This window comes from Mya arenaria, chromosome 17, assembly GCF_026914265.1.
Source record: "Mya arenaria isolate MELC-2E11 chromosome 17, ASM2691426v1".
Taxonomy (NCBI): domain Eukaryota; kingdom Metazoa; phylum Mollusca; class Bivalvia; order Myida; family Myidae; genus Mya; species Mya arenaria.
Window position 1 is genome coordinate 7,738,724 of NC_069138.1, and position 17,285 is coordinate 7,756,008.

General features: G+C 35.4%; 1 protein-coding gene across 1 annotated transcript; it reads right to left on the minus strand.

Moving 5' to 3' along the window:
* Positions 1-5,572: 5,572 nt before the first annotated feature.
* LOC128223094 (tenascin-like) lies at positions 5,573-16,249 on the minus strand. Its single transcript, XM_052932339.1, has 9 exons — positions 16,093-16,249; positions 13,025-13,235; positions 12,589-12,684; positions 11,839-11,991; positions 10,309-10,434; positions 9,171-9,302; positions 8,655-8,777; positions 6,984-7,142; positions 5,573-5,954 (listed from the first exon to the last, which is right to left on the minus strand). Exons 1-9 carry the CDS (start codon positions 16,105-16,107, stop codon positions 5,707-5,709), a joined length of 1,263 nt encoding a protein of 420 aa, XP_052788299.1. The 5' UTR covers positions 16,108-16,249; the 3' UTR covers positions 5,573-5,706.
* Between the last annotated feature and the right edge of the window lie 1,036 nt (positions 16,250-17,285).

Here is a 17,285-nt window from a genome sequence, read left to right on the forward strand (position 1 = left end):
CCAACACGGTATGCTTAGCTCATTGACCAATTATTGTTAAGTATAACCTGTTTAGTTTGATGAAATTTTACAACATCATATCGAGAAACAGCCAATCTAAGATGTCTTGAAAGATTAAATGCTGATTTATATGAATGTTTTGAATACGAAACGAAGGAGAATTACTGATAACTGAACTAAATATAATTGATACACAAGAGACACCAACATGGGCTTGTTAGAACTCTATCAGATTTTCTTTAATGATTCGGCAAAGCTCAGTGTAATCCATGGCATGGACGTCTATGCATCGCATGTACGGTGCGGACAAGGACATTCTATGTATGGCATATACGGTGTATTCAGTAAATTTATATGTTTGGCAAGTACTGTACATACCGGGAAATTCTATGCATCGCATGTACGATGCAGAAAGTGACATTCTGTATATGACCTTTACGGTGCAGACAGAAACATTCTTTGTATCGCATGTACGATGCGGACAGGGACAGTCTATGTATCGCCTTTACTATGCAGACAGTGACAGTCTATATAAGGCATATATGGCGCAGACAGGGAGAGTCTATATATGGCAGTTACGATGCAGACAGGGACAGTCAATATATCGCATGTACGGTGCATACAGTGAAATTATATTTATGGCATGTACGGGGCAGACATGGACATTCTATATGTTATATGTACGATGCAGACAGGCAAATTCTATATATCGCATATACAGTACATATAGTTAAATTCTATGAATGGCATGTACGGTGCATACAGGGAAATTATGTGTATTTCATGTACGGTGCAGACAGGAACATTCTATATATCGAATGTATGGTGCAGACAGGAACAATCTATGGATCGCATGTACGGTGCAGACAGGGACATTCTATGGATCGTATGTACGGTGCAGACAGGGACATTCTATGGATCGTATGTACGGTGCAGACAGGGAAATTCTATGGATGGCATGTACGGTGCAGACAGGGACATTCTATGGATGGCATGTACGGTGCAGACAGGGACATTCTATGGATCGCATGTACGGTGCAAACAGGGAAATTCTATGGATGGCATGTACGGTGCAGACAAGGAAATTCTATGGATGGCATGTACGGTGCAGACAGGGAAATTCTATGGATGGCATGTACGGTGCAGACATGGACATTCTATGGATGGCATGTACGGTGCAGACAGGGAAATTCTATGGATCGCATTTACGGTGCAGGCAGGAACAACCTATGGATCGCATGTACGGTGCAGACATGGACATTCTATGGATGGCATGTACGGTGCAGACAGTGAAATTCTATGGATCGTATGTACGGTGCAGGCAGTACAATTCTAGTGAAATTGTTAAAATGTAACAACATTTAAGAGAAAATTCGTTCGCTTACTTGATAGATTCCATAGTGTGTGTGTGGGGGGGGGGGGGGGGGGGGGGGCGGGGTAGGTGCTGCCGAACACCAACCAATTTCAAATTTCAGGCCAGTCTGAACAAAAACCAGCAAATCGTAAGAAATTGGCGACCATCTAGAGTAAGCCATAAATTGATTATATGAATTATCTGGCCGTCTCCTAAATCGGTGATGAACCTTTTTTTTAGAGTTAAAATGTATAAGAAGGGATATAATATAAATACACTGAATCGTTTTAAACATCTCATTTCAAAACATCCTACTGCACACTTTGTTGGTAGAAAGTGTGTGCCGAAAGGGTAGTGGTTTTGTCCCGACTGCAAGAAACTCAGAAATATTTGTGAAGCGCACGTCACCCGGGACAAACATACTTGAAGGGTCCAAAGATCAAGCTGTTTATGTTGTAAGGGACCATTGGACAGTCCTAGCTCGTGTAATATCGATGTGCATTTGATGCAAATTACTTTCCTACTGTCTGTCCTTACCGTATTGTTCATGTATTGTCCTTATTGTTAGGATGGCAAAATTAACTTGCAATCTACTTTTACATTACTATTTCACATGCGCATCGAATATATTGTCGTTGTTCTCGGAAAAAAATAATAACTTTGTCATGTAAATATCTCGACCAACAAGATGAATAACTATAAATCTTGTTTCGAATGTTGAAGAGTATATGCAAATATGTAACCAGTAAGTTTTGAGTTATGTCCATTGTCAATAACTGGACATGTCTGCAGTATCTCCATATTACTTCAATGTTAGACAGAGTAATATTTTCATAAAGTTTATTTTGAACATAGTAAATGGTATGATAAACATGATACAAAGTGAAAAAGATCATGGCATGGGGAACACATGATAAAGGAATGTACGTTGATTAATAAACTTCGACTACTTATAAGCAGTAGCAAAAAACACATCATTACATGATGCTAAAACATCGTAAATTAGAATGAAATTATTTGTTTGTATCAAGACAAGGCTTTGTTGAACGGCACAGCTCAATTTCACATGCTAGTCAGTGCATTAACCACAGGCAGTATACTGTCTTCATCAGTTCGATGATAGTTATGTGGCGCTTTTGCAAACATAATCTAATATATATGGCGAACAAGTCGTATCACTCTTTCGACGTGAATACTTCTGTTTGATGTCTTGCATCTTCTTCACATCCCTGGCACCAAATTGTTCTTTTTCTCCCTGGTGATTGAGGATATCAACACTTCAGCACACATTGTGCCTACACTATTTAGAAGATCAAATCCTCGCTCAGCCAAAATAATGTATTCATGATCAAGTTTAATGAGAATTTCACACTGTTTTGTTATTATTATGTCGCTTGCACACGCCCACCGTAACCGTTCGAGATGAATGAACTTACACTCTGTGGTGCTATGCAAATCATGTATTGTACAGAGCGTTGGTGCCTAGATTTTGACCTGATTTATTATCGGCATTGGATTTCTTTAATCATTTTATATCCGGCTATTGGATGTAAACGGCCAGGTTTAAAACATCAACCACAGACTGTAACACTATTGATACTGCTCTGTCTGATACACCACGCAGTACTGCCGGATCAAGTTTGGACGTGTTCAGTCAATGATTCAGTAATAGTGTGAGTGTGAGTGTGAGTGTTAGTGTTAGTGTGAGTGTTAGTGTGAGTGTTAGTGTGTGTGTGTGAGTGTGAGTGTTAGTTTAAGTGTGAGTTTGAGTGTGAGTGTAAGTGTGAGTGTAGGTGTAAGTGTGAGTGTGAGTTTTAGTGTGAGTGTGAGTGTTAGTGTCAGTGTCAGTTCGAGTGTGCGTGTTAGTGTGAGTGTTATTTTAAGTGTTAGTGTGAGTGTTAGTGTGAGTGTGCGTGTGAGTGTGCGTGTGAGTGTGAGTTTGAGTGTTTGTTTGAGTGTTAGTGTGAGTGTGAGTGTGAGTGTTAGTGTGAGTGTGAGTGTGAGTGTGAGTGTGAGTGTTAGTGTGAGTGTGAGTGGCTGATAAACAAGTATACAACTTTCAGCAAAGTTTCGTCTGGCAAACCAGTATGATGTTAAACAACTCATATGCCTTTACAATAGACGTGCCAAAGCAATACAATTTTGATACATTTCGTGACATCTTCTACAAAAATGTGTCCTATGGTGTCATTTAAATTATCATCAAAAACGGATTGGATATTAAAGTTTAACTATTAACATTTTAATAAAGATGATTTGTACTAAAACGATCAAATCAACACTCACTGCCAGGTTATGTGGCACACTATTTTGAAAAATTAGTTAACAATTGCGGCACTTGAAATGGTATTTTCGTTTAATTTCGCATACTTCATTTTGTTTTAATTTCAATCAATTATAAGAGCCATTTATAAAAAGAATATCAATTATTTTATCGTTATTTTTATCTCTTAAGAAGGGTGTCCGAAAATGTTTACTAAGCTCCGGTCATCCCCATCTTCACAATGGCTACTGTTTAATCCCTACTGTTCATGTTTGATGGTGATTTTGCATGTTTAATCCCTACTGTTCATGTTTGATGGTGATTTTGCATGTTTAATCCCTACTGTTTATGTTGAATGGTCAATAGCTATGATGAAAAGCTTGTTACTAATCATATTTGATTGTTACAGCGTATTTTGGATTCTTATGGTTCATGTTAAATCCTTATTGTCGATGATGAATGGTTACTGTCCATGTCGTATGATTACTGTGTATGTTGAATCCTTACTATCAATGTTGGACCCTAACAGTGCAAGTTGTATCCGTGCTGTACATGTTTTATATATACTGTTCATGTTGGATTGTTACTGTCCTTATTGGATTTCATCTGCGTATGTTGAATAGTTGTCCTCCATGTTGGAACGTAACTGATCATGTTTTATGGTGATACTGTATGTTGGAGTTTTACTGTTCAAACTGAATGGAAATTGTTCATGTTGGATGGCTGTACATTACTTTGTATGATACGTGTTCATGTTTCATAGCTATGTTTCATGTACGAAGGCTACTCATAATGTTGGATGACTGTTATTTGTGCTCAACGGGCGCAGTTTGTATTGGATATGCACTGTTCATGGTGCATGGGCACTGTTCATGTTGAATGGATACTTGTTATTGTTGATGAATACTTTTCATGTGAGATGGATACTGTTCATGTTGGATTGGTTCGGTTAATGTTGAAAAGCTGTTGTACAAGTTTGTTGGTTACTGTCTATGTTAGATGGTTACTGTCATTGTTGAATGGTTATTGTCTATGACAGATGGTTAATGTGAATGATGAATGGTAAAAGTTACACTAAGTGGTGAATAGCCGTTGTCTATCTTGGATCGTAAATGTGAGTTTTGTATGGACAGTGTGCATGTTGAATAGTCAATATACACTTCAAATAGCTTATGTCCCTGTTGGATAGTCGTTTGTCAAGTTGAATGATACTGTTGATGTTTTATAGTTAATGTGCTTGTTGGAGAGTTGTTGTATGGTTAGTGTCAATGTTGAATTGCTACTGATCAAAAACTGATGACAATTGCCCATGTTTGAAGCTGCTAAACATGTTTTCCGGGTACTGTGCATGCTGTGTGATAACTGTATATATTCAATGGCTTATGCCCAAGTTTGATGGTAACTGATCATGTTTGATGACTACTGACCAGGTTGTATGGCTACTGTATATGTTTGATTGCAACTGGTCATTTTTGATGGCTACTGTCCATGTTTGATGACTTCTGTTCATTTTATATCACTACAATTCATGTTGGATTACTACTGTTCGTGATGGACTATCACTGTTCATTTTTTATGACTTCTGGACACGTTGGACAAGTATTGTTCATTTTGGATGGCTACTGGACTTGTTGGATGGTTATTGTCTATTTTGGATGACTTCTGGACATATTGGAGGGTTATCATTTATTTTGGGTGACTACTAGCCATTTATAATGGTTATTGTTTATTTTGGATGCCTTCTGGACATATTGGAGGGTTATCATTTATTTTGGGTGACTACTGGCCATTTATAATGGTTATTTTGGATGGCTTCTGGCCGTGTTCGATGTCTTTTGTTCATTTTCGATTTCTACTGGCTATGTTGGACGATTATTATTTATTTTGGATGTTAGAGCGTAACTGTTTATGACTGTTTTAAGCAACAATCTTAAGCCGAAGGTAACAATCAAAACCAAAGGAAACAATCATTTTATTAGATATCAACTCAAATTACGACCTTTTTGAAATAAAAGAAAACATAATTGGGTAAAGATGTTAAACAACATTGCAAATGTCATTTAAGTGTGTCTTTGCTGCTCCTTCAGTTTCACTCGTAAACCATGTCCACGCAGTCCTCTTTCGGTACCACTGGATCTCCAGAATGTACACATCCGTTTTCGGTCGCGTTCAGCATGAATCCCCATTCCGTATCGCACACACAGTACTTAACATTGCATGGATAATCAGGATTATCATTTGCATTTCCACAACAATCAGCACTCCTACATTTGATCCCAACGTCCCTCAGACAATCGTTCGAATCTCCCTTTGGCCCACATACATCACCGAGTTGAACTGGAATATAAACAATAATGTACACTATATATAAAAGGTTCTTTAATGACTTTCCGCTTTGAAGATGGTCTGGTCTATATAAGGTCAAATTAATTCATTTTCTAGTATTAATTTTCATTTAGCTTTTAAAATTGATACATTTTAAGCAAAATATAGCATAGAAAACTGCATATTAAAAACTGATGTAAATATCAATGTTTATGAGTTTATCATAACACTTCTATTTAGCCTTCTATTACAGTATTTAATTAAGTGTATAAAGCTATCATTATGTCTTATAGTTGATATTTGAATTTACAGTTTTCAAAAATACCGTTGACATTGGTGAATTTAGTTTTAACTAATGGATTATTTCCTCGATGTATAAAAAGTAATTTTCTGTTTATTATTTTCGTTTTGTTTCTAAATTGAAATACTGGGTTTAACATTGAATCAGTTTTGGTGTGGTTTAATAGGATCCATTCCTCATATCATGCATAAATGTTGTGAACGAGTACATCAAATTTGTCAGTAAGCCAGGTTTTGGCGAAGTAACTAAAATATTTCCTGGAAGAGCTCAATGAATTGATATCAAATAATGATAACTGTCAGATTATTTCATCAAATCAAACAGACCAATATGTTTCACCCGTGGGGATGATGAGCCGAATACCAAAATAAGACAAAGCACTGATATTTCCCGCACTACATGCAGTGCAGAATAACCGTGAAATAGAATAAAATAAAACAAACATGTGAAAAGATATATTCCGTTTACGAGTAAAAATATTACTGTAATGAAACTATAACGCTATACTTTGAACGAATGTTCTTTCTTTTGAATGATAAAGGAATACCCGCTTAGAATTTGACTTTTCATGTTCAAATATTGTGCGTATGTTTTTGGTTTTGTTTTTAAAAAATAAGTGGAAATCATTTTTTTCGGAATTTGGACAGTTAATTGACCCATGCTACTACGATAGTATAAACGAAACAAAGTATCGGGTTTGTCAACAATGGATAATCGATTAAAAGGATGCGGCAACTTACGTGGAGGTACACAGTCCCCATCTTTTTCAATGTAGGGGTAGGAGCAGATACACACCGGATTGCCATCCTCATCACTGAAACACTCGGTCCGGTTATTTTTATCTGTGCATGGGTCAGGTTCATCATCATAATCGCATGGCTCACCGAGGTCATCGCCCACTAAGGAATATACAATTGTGCCCATATAACGCTTTGTTGTATGTTTTAATTTGGACTGATATTTGAATATATTAATGTAAACATCGGTTTTATATGATCGAAAAGTGGTGTAATTAATACGCATGTTAAAGAAAGCTAAAGGTAATCATTGATGTGATAAATACACCCACTACAACACCTTCTTGTAAAACTTGGAATCACTGGTGGTGATGCATGGTCATTGAATGCCATATGTCGTTGAAAATGCATCAACTCAGATAATGGTACTTCTAATAGAAACAATGGCAGTTAGCATTTGAGATAATTGGGCATGTTATTTTTCTATTTTTAGTTTAAAAAAGCATTTCAAGTTGACTGATGTCCCTTTGTACCGTTAATCTCAATACAACCAACGTTATGGTTCCTTTGCACTGCGACTCTCTTGTTATGAAAATTAACAAAGAGCAAACTCTGTTATAACTCCTGAGCACAGCACGTCTACTCAATGAGATATATCTGTATATTTCGCACAGCAATTGTCATTAACACAGTCAACATGTGTATGAATTTTGAAGTAAAAATCTTTAATATATATTTTGTTATAGAAACAAATAGACTTGTTCTGATGTCTCAAGACAGGCAGACGCACGTACGGACGGAATAAGGTGGTTCATTAATAGCACACACCACTATGTGGTTGTCGTATAATTTGTGATTATTTTAAAATAAATAAATAATAATAAATATTTTTAAACTAGCTGATGTGTTTTAATTATTTGTTGGCGCAATATGCAATAAACTTAAAGATATAAAGCAAGCCCACATTTTACATTTGAAATTGACAGTGATTGAGCATCTCTCTTAAATAAGTAAGGCCTGTGTAGAGATGACCATGGACCGAAGTGATTGTATAAGACCGTTTTAACTAATTGGACAATACAATGCATAACATCCCTATTGTGTATGTAAGAATATTGATAAGTGTTAAATTGACTATGCTGCGCCTAGGACCATCGGAAAGTTAACGTTCTTTCGAGGTAAATGTTTTCGTCTTACGAACAAATTTTACAAAGATATTTTCGTCTTTTAGCAATTAAAACCACACATCTCAATTAACGCACTAGGCTCTACAGCTAACTGGCAGAATCAGGATAACGTGAGGCGTTTGGCGTCCCCACTCACCCAGCTTAAAGTACCCAAACAAAATTTGAATGACGGTATGTTAGAAAGAACATACATTTAATTACCCAAGTTATACATTTTTAGACTAATATTGGATTTTTTCTTATCACAAAACATCCCAATCAAATGTTAAGCTTATTCTTTTAAATTTCGGGCTTTATTTTATTCATTTATGTTTTTTTTTTGCGGGTGGGAGGGCACAATCTGAGTTTCTTCCCCAAGTTACGATTCCCAAACCCTTAAATCAAATCCAGGTTCCCCCACTTGTATTTGACTTTGGTTCTACGTGCAACTTTTACAGTCCAAATTTCTACAAACACAGTTTTGAACATAAAATAATAAAACTCTCACAGCACATGTGTTTGTCCTCGTCGTATTGGAGATTCTCATCCTCACACTCGCATATACCATTTCTGCACGTGAGATCGTCACTGCAACACTCGTCAATGCAGGGTTCTCCGTGACAAGGTAGCACTGTAATTATAACGTCACTTGAATTTAACCCCTAAAGAACTTCGAATATATAACATATATGCATGTGGCAACTGCACCGCAATAAACCCTCTTGTATCTATAATATGTATTCGTTTGAAGAAATTTGTCGAGGGATGATAACACATCGTTGTTACAAAAATCAACATTAAAGAAGCTCTGATTATCTTTTGGCGATAAAAATCCAAATTAAAATTATTTTTTTTATATTTTAGGACTTGCGTGTTTATGGGAGTTTCTTCCTAAGTTACGATTCCCAAACTCTTAAATCAGATCTCGGATCCTTAAATTGTATCTGACCTTTGTTTTGCGTGCATGTTAAACAATCCAAATTTATACATACATAGATTTACACATAACATAAAAAACTCTCACCGCACATATCTGTGTCCTCGTCGTTTAGGAGATTCTCATCCTCACATTCGCATATGCCATTTCTGCACGTGAGATCATCACGGCAACAACCGTCAGGGTGCAACGTGCAGTCGTCTCCGTGACCAAGTTCCACTGTAATGATAACGTTACAGGATTTTCAAACCTAAATCACTTCAAATATGTAGACGAATCCAACCGATATTATGTGTATACGTATAACAATTGCACTGCACTTAACACTGAGATATTTACTGCTTGATCATTTTTCCATCGCTCAATCTATTGGTTTCCTTCAGGTGTTTCAATTATCACAATGGTGGTATTATAATTCATACGTTAAACCGTCGAATACTGTAAAATAAACGTTAGCAGATAATTTTACTGAAATATATAATTCATGTATCATACTTATCTATATAAGAGTTGCATTCAATTCATCTCTCTCTTTTTAAGCGCATTGATATTTGAATGTAGAGAACGGATGAGAAAAAGAAATAATGGTAATAACTAAAATTATTTTGGCTCAATTGCATAATTATCGTTGAACATGAATATTTTAATGCAGTGTTGTTACATTATAAGTATCTTCCATAGCCTGCGCGGGTGTTGGGATGAACCTATCTTACACAAGCAGCTATGGTAGATGCCTTTTCTCCCACCTCAGTTAAATACAATTAAGGTAAAATGTATCTTTTGCTGGTGCTCTTTTGTGCGTAATGTAAATAAATGCGTATGGATATGTGATAATTCGTGGTTGTCATGGATATGCGCGCAGTGATTCAGATTATGTAAATAATCAAATCGGTCTTTAAATCGTTCTGAAGAGAGTGAATCATTATTTTAGTGCGTGAAAACTTTTTTATTGGCGACATTTGAAGAGAGATATTATTAATTAGCATTCTAAATATTGCCACAAGACAATTTTTCTATTATGCTACAGGGGACATTCTTCATCAAGGGAGGTAATTACAAGGTGGTGACCATTAAAAAGGAGTTCCATACGGGTACGGGTTTTATATTTGCCCGTGGACAAGATAAGAATTTCTAGCATGGCTAATTTTTTGGATCTACTAATCTAAAAAAGTGTTTGCTCAAGAAATTTCTCTTCATTTATATTATGTTACCGGAGTGTACTCACCACATTCGTTTCCACCAACGCAAACCTCACATCCGGTACACCCAGAAATGCATGTACCATCTACGCACTCCTCGCAATCGCCACATGGGCAGCTATCTCCATCGTCACATGAACACTCTATTGGATCTAAATATATACAAAATTCGGGCGACATCTCAAGGTTTCCAAATCTTTGAATCACATTTATGACCATTTTAACCAAACCAGAATTTACGACATCAATGAACAACTTTCTTTAATTGACTTATCTCACACAAATTGACATATGGGACGGTAATAACCAAAATATAAAGTTCCCTTACAATCAGGTTGTAAGAGAATCAAAATAGGTCCTAAGGGATGAAAACGAATTAGGTTATGCAGATGGTAATCGAAACATATCACAAGGAAGTGAATGTTATTAGGTCATGCAGATGGGAATCGAAACATATCACAAGGAAGTGTATGTTATTAGGTTATGCAGATGGTAATCGAAACATATCACAAGAAAGTGAATGTTATTAAGTTATGCAGATGGTAATCAAAGCATATCACAAGGAAGTGAATGTTGTTTGGTTATGCAGATGAAAATCGAAACATATCACAAGGAAGTGAATGTTATTAGGTTTTGCAGATGGGAATCGAAACATATCACAAGGAAGTGAATGTTATTAGGTTTTGCAGATGAGGTTGTGAGGCTGATAATCGAAACATGTATAGAAGGCTGCTTTTGGCTTAAACTGAATTGTTTTATTGCATGATACGATTGATAATAGCCTTTATTTTGTTATTAAGTTGTGCTAGTAGGTTGAAGTATAGTACGTTTGGACAGTGGTGTGTAACCATCATTACAAATAATTGCATTAGGTTTATATATATATAATGTTATAAAACACATGTTCCTTAATTTAAAATTCTGGCCGTCAAAATTGTGTTTTCAACACTGTCAAAAGTCAATAATGTAGGCAGTATTTTAACTCGTTGTTCGTACATTTATAAGAGTCGATCTACGTAAAATTAATGATCAGAAATTTTGAAAATCCTCGATTTTCATTGGCCTACGCATTAAATACAAACACCAATCATATTTAACCTTTCACTATTGACATGAGTTAAACAAGTAGGCTTTGTAGGAAAACAAAGACTGACTCGAAAATATTTTAAAGAACTTTTTGGGGGGTTGTCGGGGGAGCATTTATCAGAATCAATCTGCGTAAATAAAATGAGCAGAACAATTAAAAACCTATCCTTGATTGTCACTGATCAACAAAGAAATGTAAACTCCAGAAATCAATCATGTTTGATTTGGCATGCATAAAGTTTGATAGGTGAATCGCTCCTTATTCTGTCCAGGACAATTGGTGTCTGTCAAATCATCAATTATTCATTGACAGATCATGCTATGAACATTTTTATTGACTTTTACAACACATATAGTTAGACTTTTTTTTAATAACAGATTTTTTCGCCCTAAAAACATCCTTATCAAAAGAACACATTTTAACATATTAATTGAATGTCAAAAACTTATTTTTTCAACACTTTTCTCACCAGGAAGACATTGTCCGCATTGAAAGGCTCCGTTTTTGATGAACGTGTAACCCGGCTCACACACACAGATGTTGAAACAGCCAAACTCCACACAGATAGCATGCGGATCGTAGCAGCTTCCGCAGCCGGAGCAATCGCCACCAACATGGGCAGCTGGAGTAAGAAATGCATATAAGTATAAGCATGTGCATTTAGTTAATACCTTTTATTTCAACTATATTATTTATTAAGACATAAATAATTTGATGATAATGCTGCTTGCGGCCATATTCGCTGTAGAAAAAAACCCATTAAAACTGTTTTTAACAGTAAAAAGAAACAACTTTAAAAAATGATTGGGCTGGAAAAACATACCACATTGCTATTTTACCAATGGTTAAAATATGATCGCATGTGTTATTTGTATGCTGATCTTGTTATGTATTGTTCCTTTTTGTTTTCTATATAATCTAAGTTATCATGGACATCTCAACCGACATGCAGGATGAATGTAGCATGAAGTAGGCGGGTACTAGAATATCAGAAAACAAGCCAAGAGGTATAAATACTCTTAAGTTCTACTTACTTAAATCTAAACACATTTAACCACAGAAACGCATAACCTGATTCAAATTTGTATATTTTCTTATATATTTTATATATTCAGAAAATCCGTTCATATGATAGCAAATACCATTGATTCAAAAGGCAACAAAGCTTCACATCGTTATACCGGATATTCCTCAAGCATTCTTTAGGAAACAAACATACGTCCATGATCCTGTCCTCCATTGCCACCGTCACCGCCATTATCGCCACCGTCACCACTGTCATCTATGCCCGTCTCGCCGCTACCACTTATATCGTCTTGCAAATAATGACGTACATAGAACTACGAGAACATGGATGCATCATTCTTCATACTATTGTTGGCAAATTAAATGAGGCACGCGACCCAAACCTTAAAAACTTCATGTGAAATATTAAATATGTGCTACAGAAAGCTACCGACATTTAATAGTTTAGCTTAATAACATTAATATATGGCTTGTTAGATGAGCTACAGTGACAAATAAAGTTAATCTGAAACTGCTTATATATTCTTCTCTGCTACTGCTGCTGCTGCTACTACTGCTGCTGCTGTCGTCACTACTTAAAACATTGCTGCACAGACTGCAATGCGGATCAGTACCTGTGCTCTACTCACCCTCGATACTGCTGCTGCTGCTGCTGCTGCTGCTGCTGCTGCTGCAACTGCTGCTACTACTGCTCCTGCTGCTGCTTACACTTATTAAGTCCGAGAGACTAAAGCTGATACGGCCTCCCGGTGAAGAACGCGATGAGGAGGAGGACGAAGAACCCAGGTTAAACGCATTTAGGCCATGGACATGCAACAACTGCACGACCAAGCAAGCCACCTGTAAATAAATAACCATAACCTATGTGTATATCTATGAAATAACGGAAATATAATCATGACTAGTTCTCTAATTAAGAGCGGTTGGGTGACTCAATGCAGATTAATTCAAACACGATGACAGAGTGGTGCTATCCGCTGGGAAGCCCGAGGTTTATTACACTTCTCAGGTCTATTTATTACCATACCGACTGAAACTGAAATGCAACAATTTTTTTATTATAACCTTTACAGTATATTGTATTAATAATAATAATTAATAACTTAAACCTAGATCAAATTTTCAAAACAATATCATAGATTTCAACAATATCAGCATAAAAGTGGGTGTATATAATTGTGATCATATTTTGTGATTAACACGTCACATTACGATTAACACTACACGGATTTGATTCTTGATTAACAAAAACAGACTTGTCAAATTACAGTCAATTTTGCCTTCGCTAACAGGATAATACATTTATTTGTTATAACCGTGCGAACGTCGTTATAAACATTTCTGTGTCATAAAAAATGAAGCTAGTTTATTAGCCAAACTATTGGGTCGCAACATAAACTATGCATCTATTGGTAAGAAAAGGTAAAGTTTTATATCATTTTGTGTTTGTTTGATTGTTTGATCGCACTTGAATTAACGAAATAAGAATCCAAATGTAACGCTTTGCTTGTATTAGTGTACAAAGGACATCCAAAATATGGTACAAATTAACACTCAACACAAGTTTAAAATTACACATTAACAACAGTGTTAAAAAATCATATAAGACAGTTTATTAATTAACATTCACGAACGTGTTCAAATTAGCATTAACTAACGAGTATAAATAAACATTCAAGAACGTATGTTAAACAAACATTCATGGGAGTGTATATATACACATTCACAACAGTGTACAGATAAATATTCACGAACGTGTAAAAATAACCATTCATTGACATGTTCAAATAAAGATTACAACAGTCTACAAATCAACATCCACAATTGTGTACCAATGAACATTCACAATAGTGTACAAGTACACTTTCTTAACAGTGCCCAGACGAACATTGTCAAAAGTGTACAAAAAGCATTTACGACATGTATTAATAAACATTATTGCCTTAAATGTGTGTTTTCGGTCCGTTATCGTGGTGTGATTAAACACAAAAACCCGGGCGTTATCGGTAGAAAACGTGCATTATTTAGTAAATTCACGTGCCGTTAATGACCGGCTTTTGTTTTACATAAGCGCTTTCAGGGCTCGAATCATAACAATGGCAGCTGAGCGACCTGGTTTTTGACCAAAAGTGTGTCAACGATTCCAATTTTTGCACAAAAACAAATTATAGCATATATAGCTGTATACAAATATCAACAAAATAAATAAACCGCATCTAACATATTTTCTGATGTGTTTACTAGATAGTACTTTCTGGAGTTGTTTCGACTATTATTTTTTTTGCTTTAAAAGCAATAAATTAGGTCAAAAACGTTCAACTCCTCCGAACTTTATTTATTTCTGTCGATTTTATTCAAAACAAACAACTTTTATTGACATGATTCCATGACGTCGAATGCAATGAACAAAGCATATTCAAATATTGTTTCTTTGACGCTGAAGATGCTGTACATTTTATCAAAAACATGTTTACAAAATTTTCAGGCTTAAATTAGTTGTCAAAACACACAATGGTTAAAATAGGACTGTATCAGTAATTAATCGAGTACCCAATAGGAATTGTGTGTAAATAATCGCAGTAATACAGTAAATTTGCACTCGGGCTGTAAACCATTTTGCGGGAATTTGCAGATGGTAACGACTTCAAAAAGTTAACCCTTTATTCACGACATATTATAATAAACATTCACGACATGTACAAATAAATGTTCACGACGGTTAACAAATGAACATTCACGTCGGTTAACAAATGAAAAATCACGAGGGTGAACAAATAAACATTCAAGACGGAGTACAAATATACATTCACGACGCTGTATTGGTAACATTCACGACAATAAATAAAAAAAACATTTACGACGGTGAACAAATAAGATTTACGAAGGTGAACAAATAAACATTTACGATGGTGTACACATAAACATTTGCAACGGTGTATTTGTAACAATCACGTCAGTGAACAAATATACATTCACGACAGTGTACAAATACACACTTACGCCAGTGTACAAATAAACATTAACGACAGTGTACAAATACACATTCACGACAGAGTACAAATATACAATCACAACAGTTAACAAATACATAGTTATGACAAAGTACAAATAAACAGTCACGACAGTGTACAAATGCACAGTTACGACAGTGTACAAATACACAGTCACGACATTGTACAAATACACATTCATGAAAGTGTACAAATAAAGATTCACGATAGTGTACAAATAAATATTCACGACGGTGTACAAATAAATATTCACGACGGTGAACAAATATACATTCACGACATAGTACAAATACACAGTCACGACAGTGTACAAATAAACATTCACGACAGTGTACAAATAAACATTCACGACGATGTACAAATAATCATTTACGACAGTGTAAAAATACACATTCTAGACAGAGTACAGATACACATTCACGACAGTGTACAAATAAACATTCACGACAATGTTCAAATAGACATTCACGAAATATTGTATATGATATTTGTTATTTGTATAATTCATCAAAAACACAAGCTTAATGAGACATGGTATTCTTATCTAAAACCATGATGTCCTTTCTCTGCTAATAGAGAGTTTCAAAGTTAAAACCAAAATACTCTCAGTAGCATTTTCCGAAGAAGGAATTATAATCCTTCAGATTTTAACAATAAGGAAAACTTTAAATAATTATTTGAATTACCAAACATAGCTTCATCTCCGAAATATCCGTGGTATTCACGAAATTATGAATAACTTAAGTGTGCTTGTATGAGTGCAAATTTTAAGATGTATATTAATGGAAAGAGAAATCCACTTGAAAAAACATGTTCAATGAGAACAGCTTCAGCTGGCGACAGTGTATGGTGCAACGATGATTAATCATTAAAAACAGCATTTTTTCAGTTATTATAATACTGATGAAAACTGATAACAAATGGGCATTTTATGCTAATGCAATTTATACCTTTCCAAATATGTATGAATATTTGAACACCAGATGCTAACGAGACAGAGAAGAACCGTAGGCATACGAACATATATATCTTCAAAATAAATTTAATACCAAGACTGATTGTGGTAATTCAAAGTCCAAATAATTCAATCCCTATAATTTACATTAACATCAACAACATTTTCAAAATAAATCACACAAAAAATTTAACAGATATCCTCAAAAAAAATGAATAGATCCAATATTTAACATATGTTCTAGCGCAAGAGGAACTTTAGAAACTTTCATCCTACCCAAAGACCCATGGTAAGACCAGTTTTTCAGTATTTCCCAAATAAGAATGTTAAAGACATGCCACAATAATCATTTAGTGTTTTATTAAATCCCATAACAATTGTGTTCATTCTAAAACATAAAATCAATAGAAAATAAAATTATGAAAATAAAACAAATTCTGGTAAAAATTATCAAGGGGAAACATACTTTCATTTAATAAGTTAAGGTCATCTTATAATTGAACTGAATAATTCAACAAACATTTACATGTAACATAGTTAAACGGACCATTGTTGTCCATATCATCCGTGGTACTTATGTGGACCATTGCAATAAGGATATCCTTGGCAGTTATGTTGACCATTGCAGTCATGTTGTCCATGGCAGTTATGTTGCCCATTGCAGTCAGGTCGTCCATGGATATTATATTGTCCACCACCGTCAAGTCGTCCATGGCAGTTTTGTCCACCACATTCAGGTCAACAATAGCAGTTATGCTGACCACTGCAGTCATATTGTCCATGGCAGTTATTTTGTCCACCACAGTCAGGTTGGCAATGGCATTTATGTTGACCACCACAGTCAGGTTGTCCATAGTAGTTATGTTGTCCACCACAGTCAGGTCGTCCATGACAGTTATGTTGACCACCACAGTCAGGTTGTCC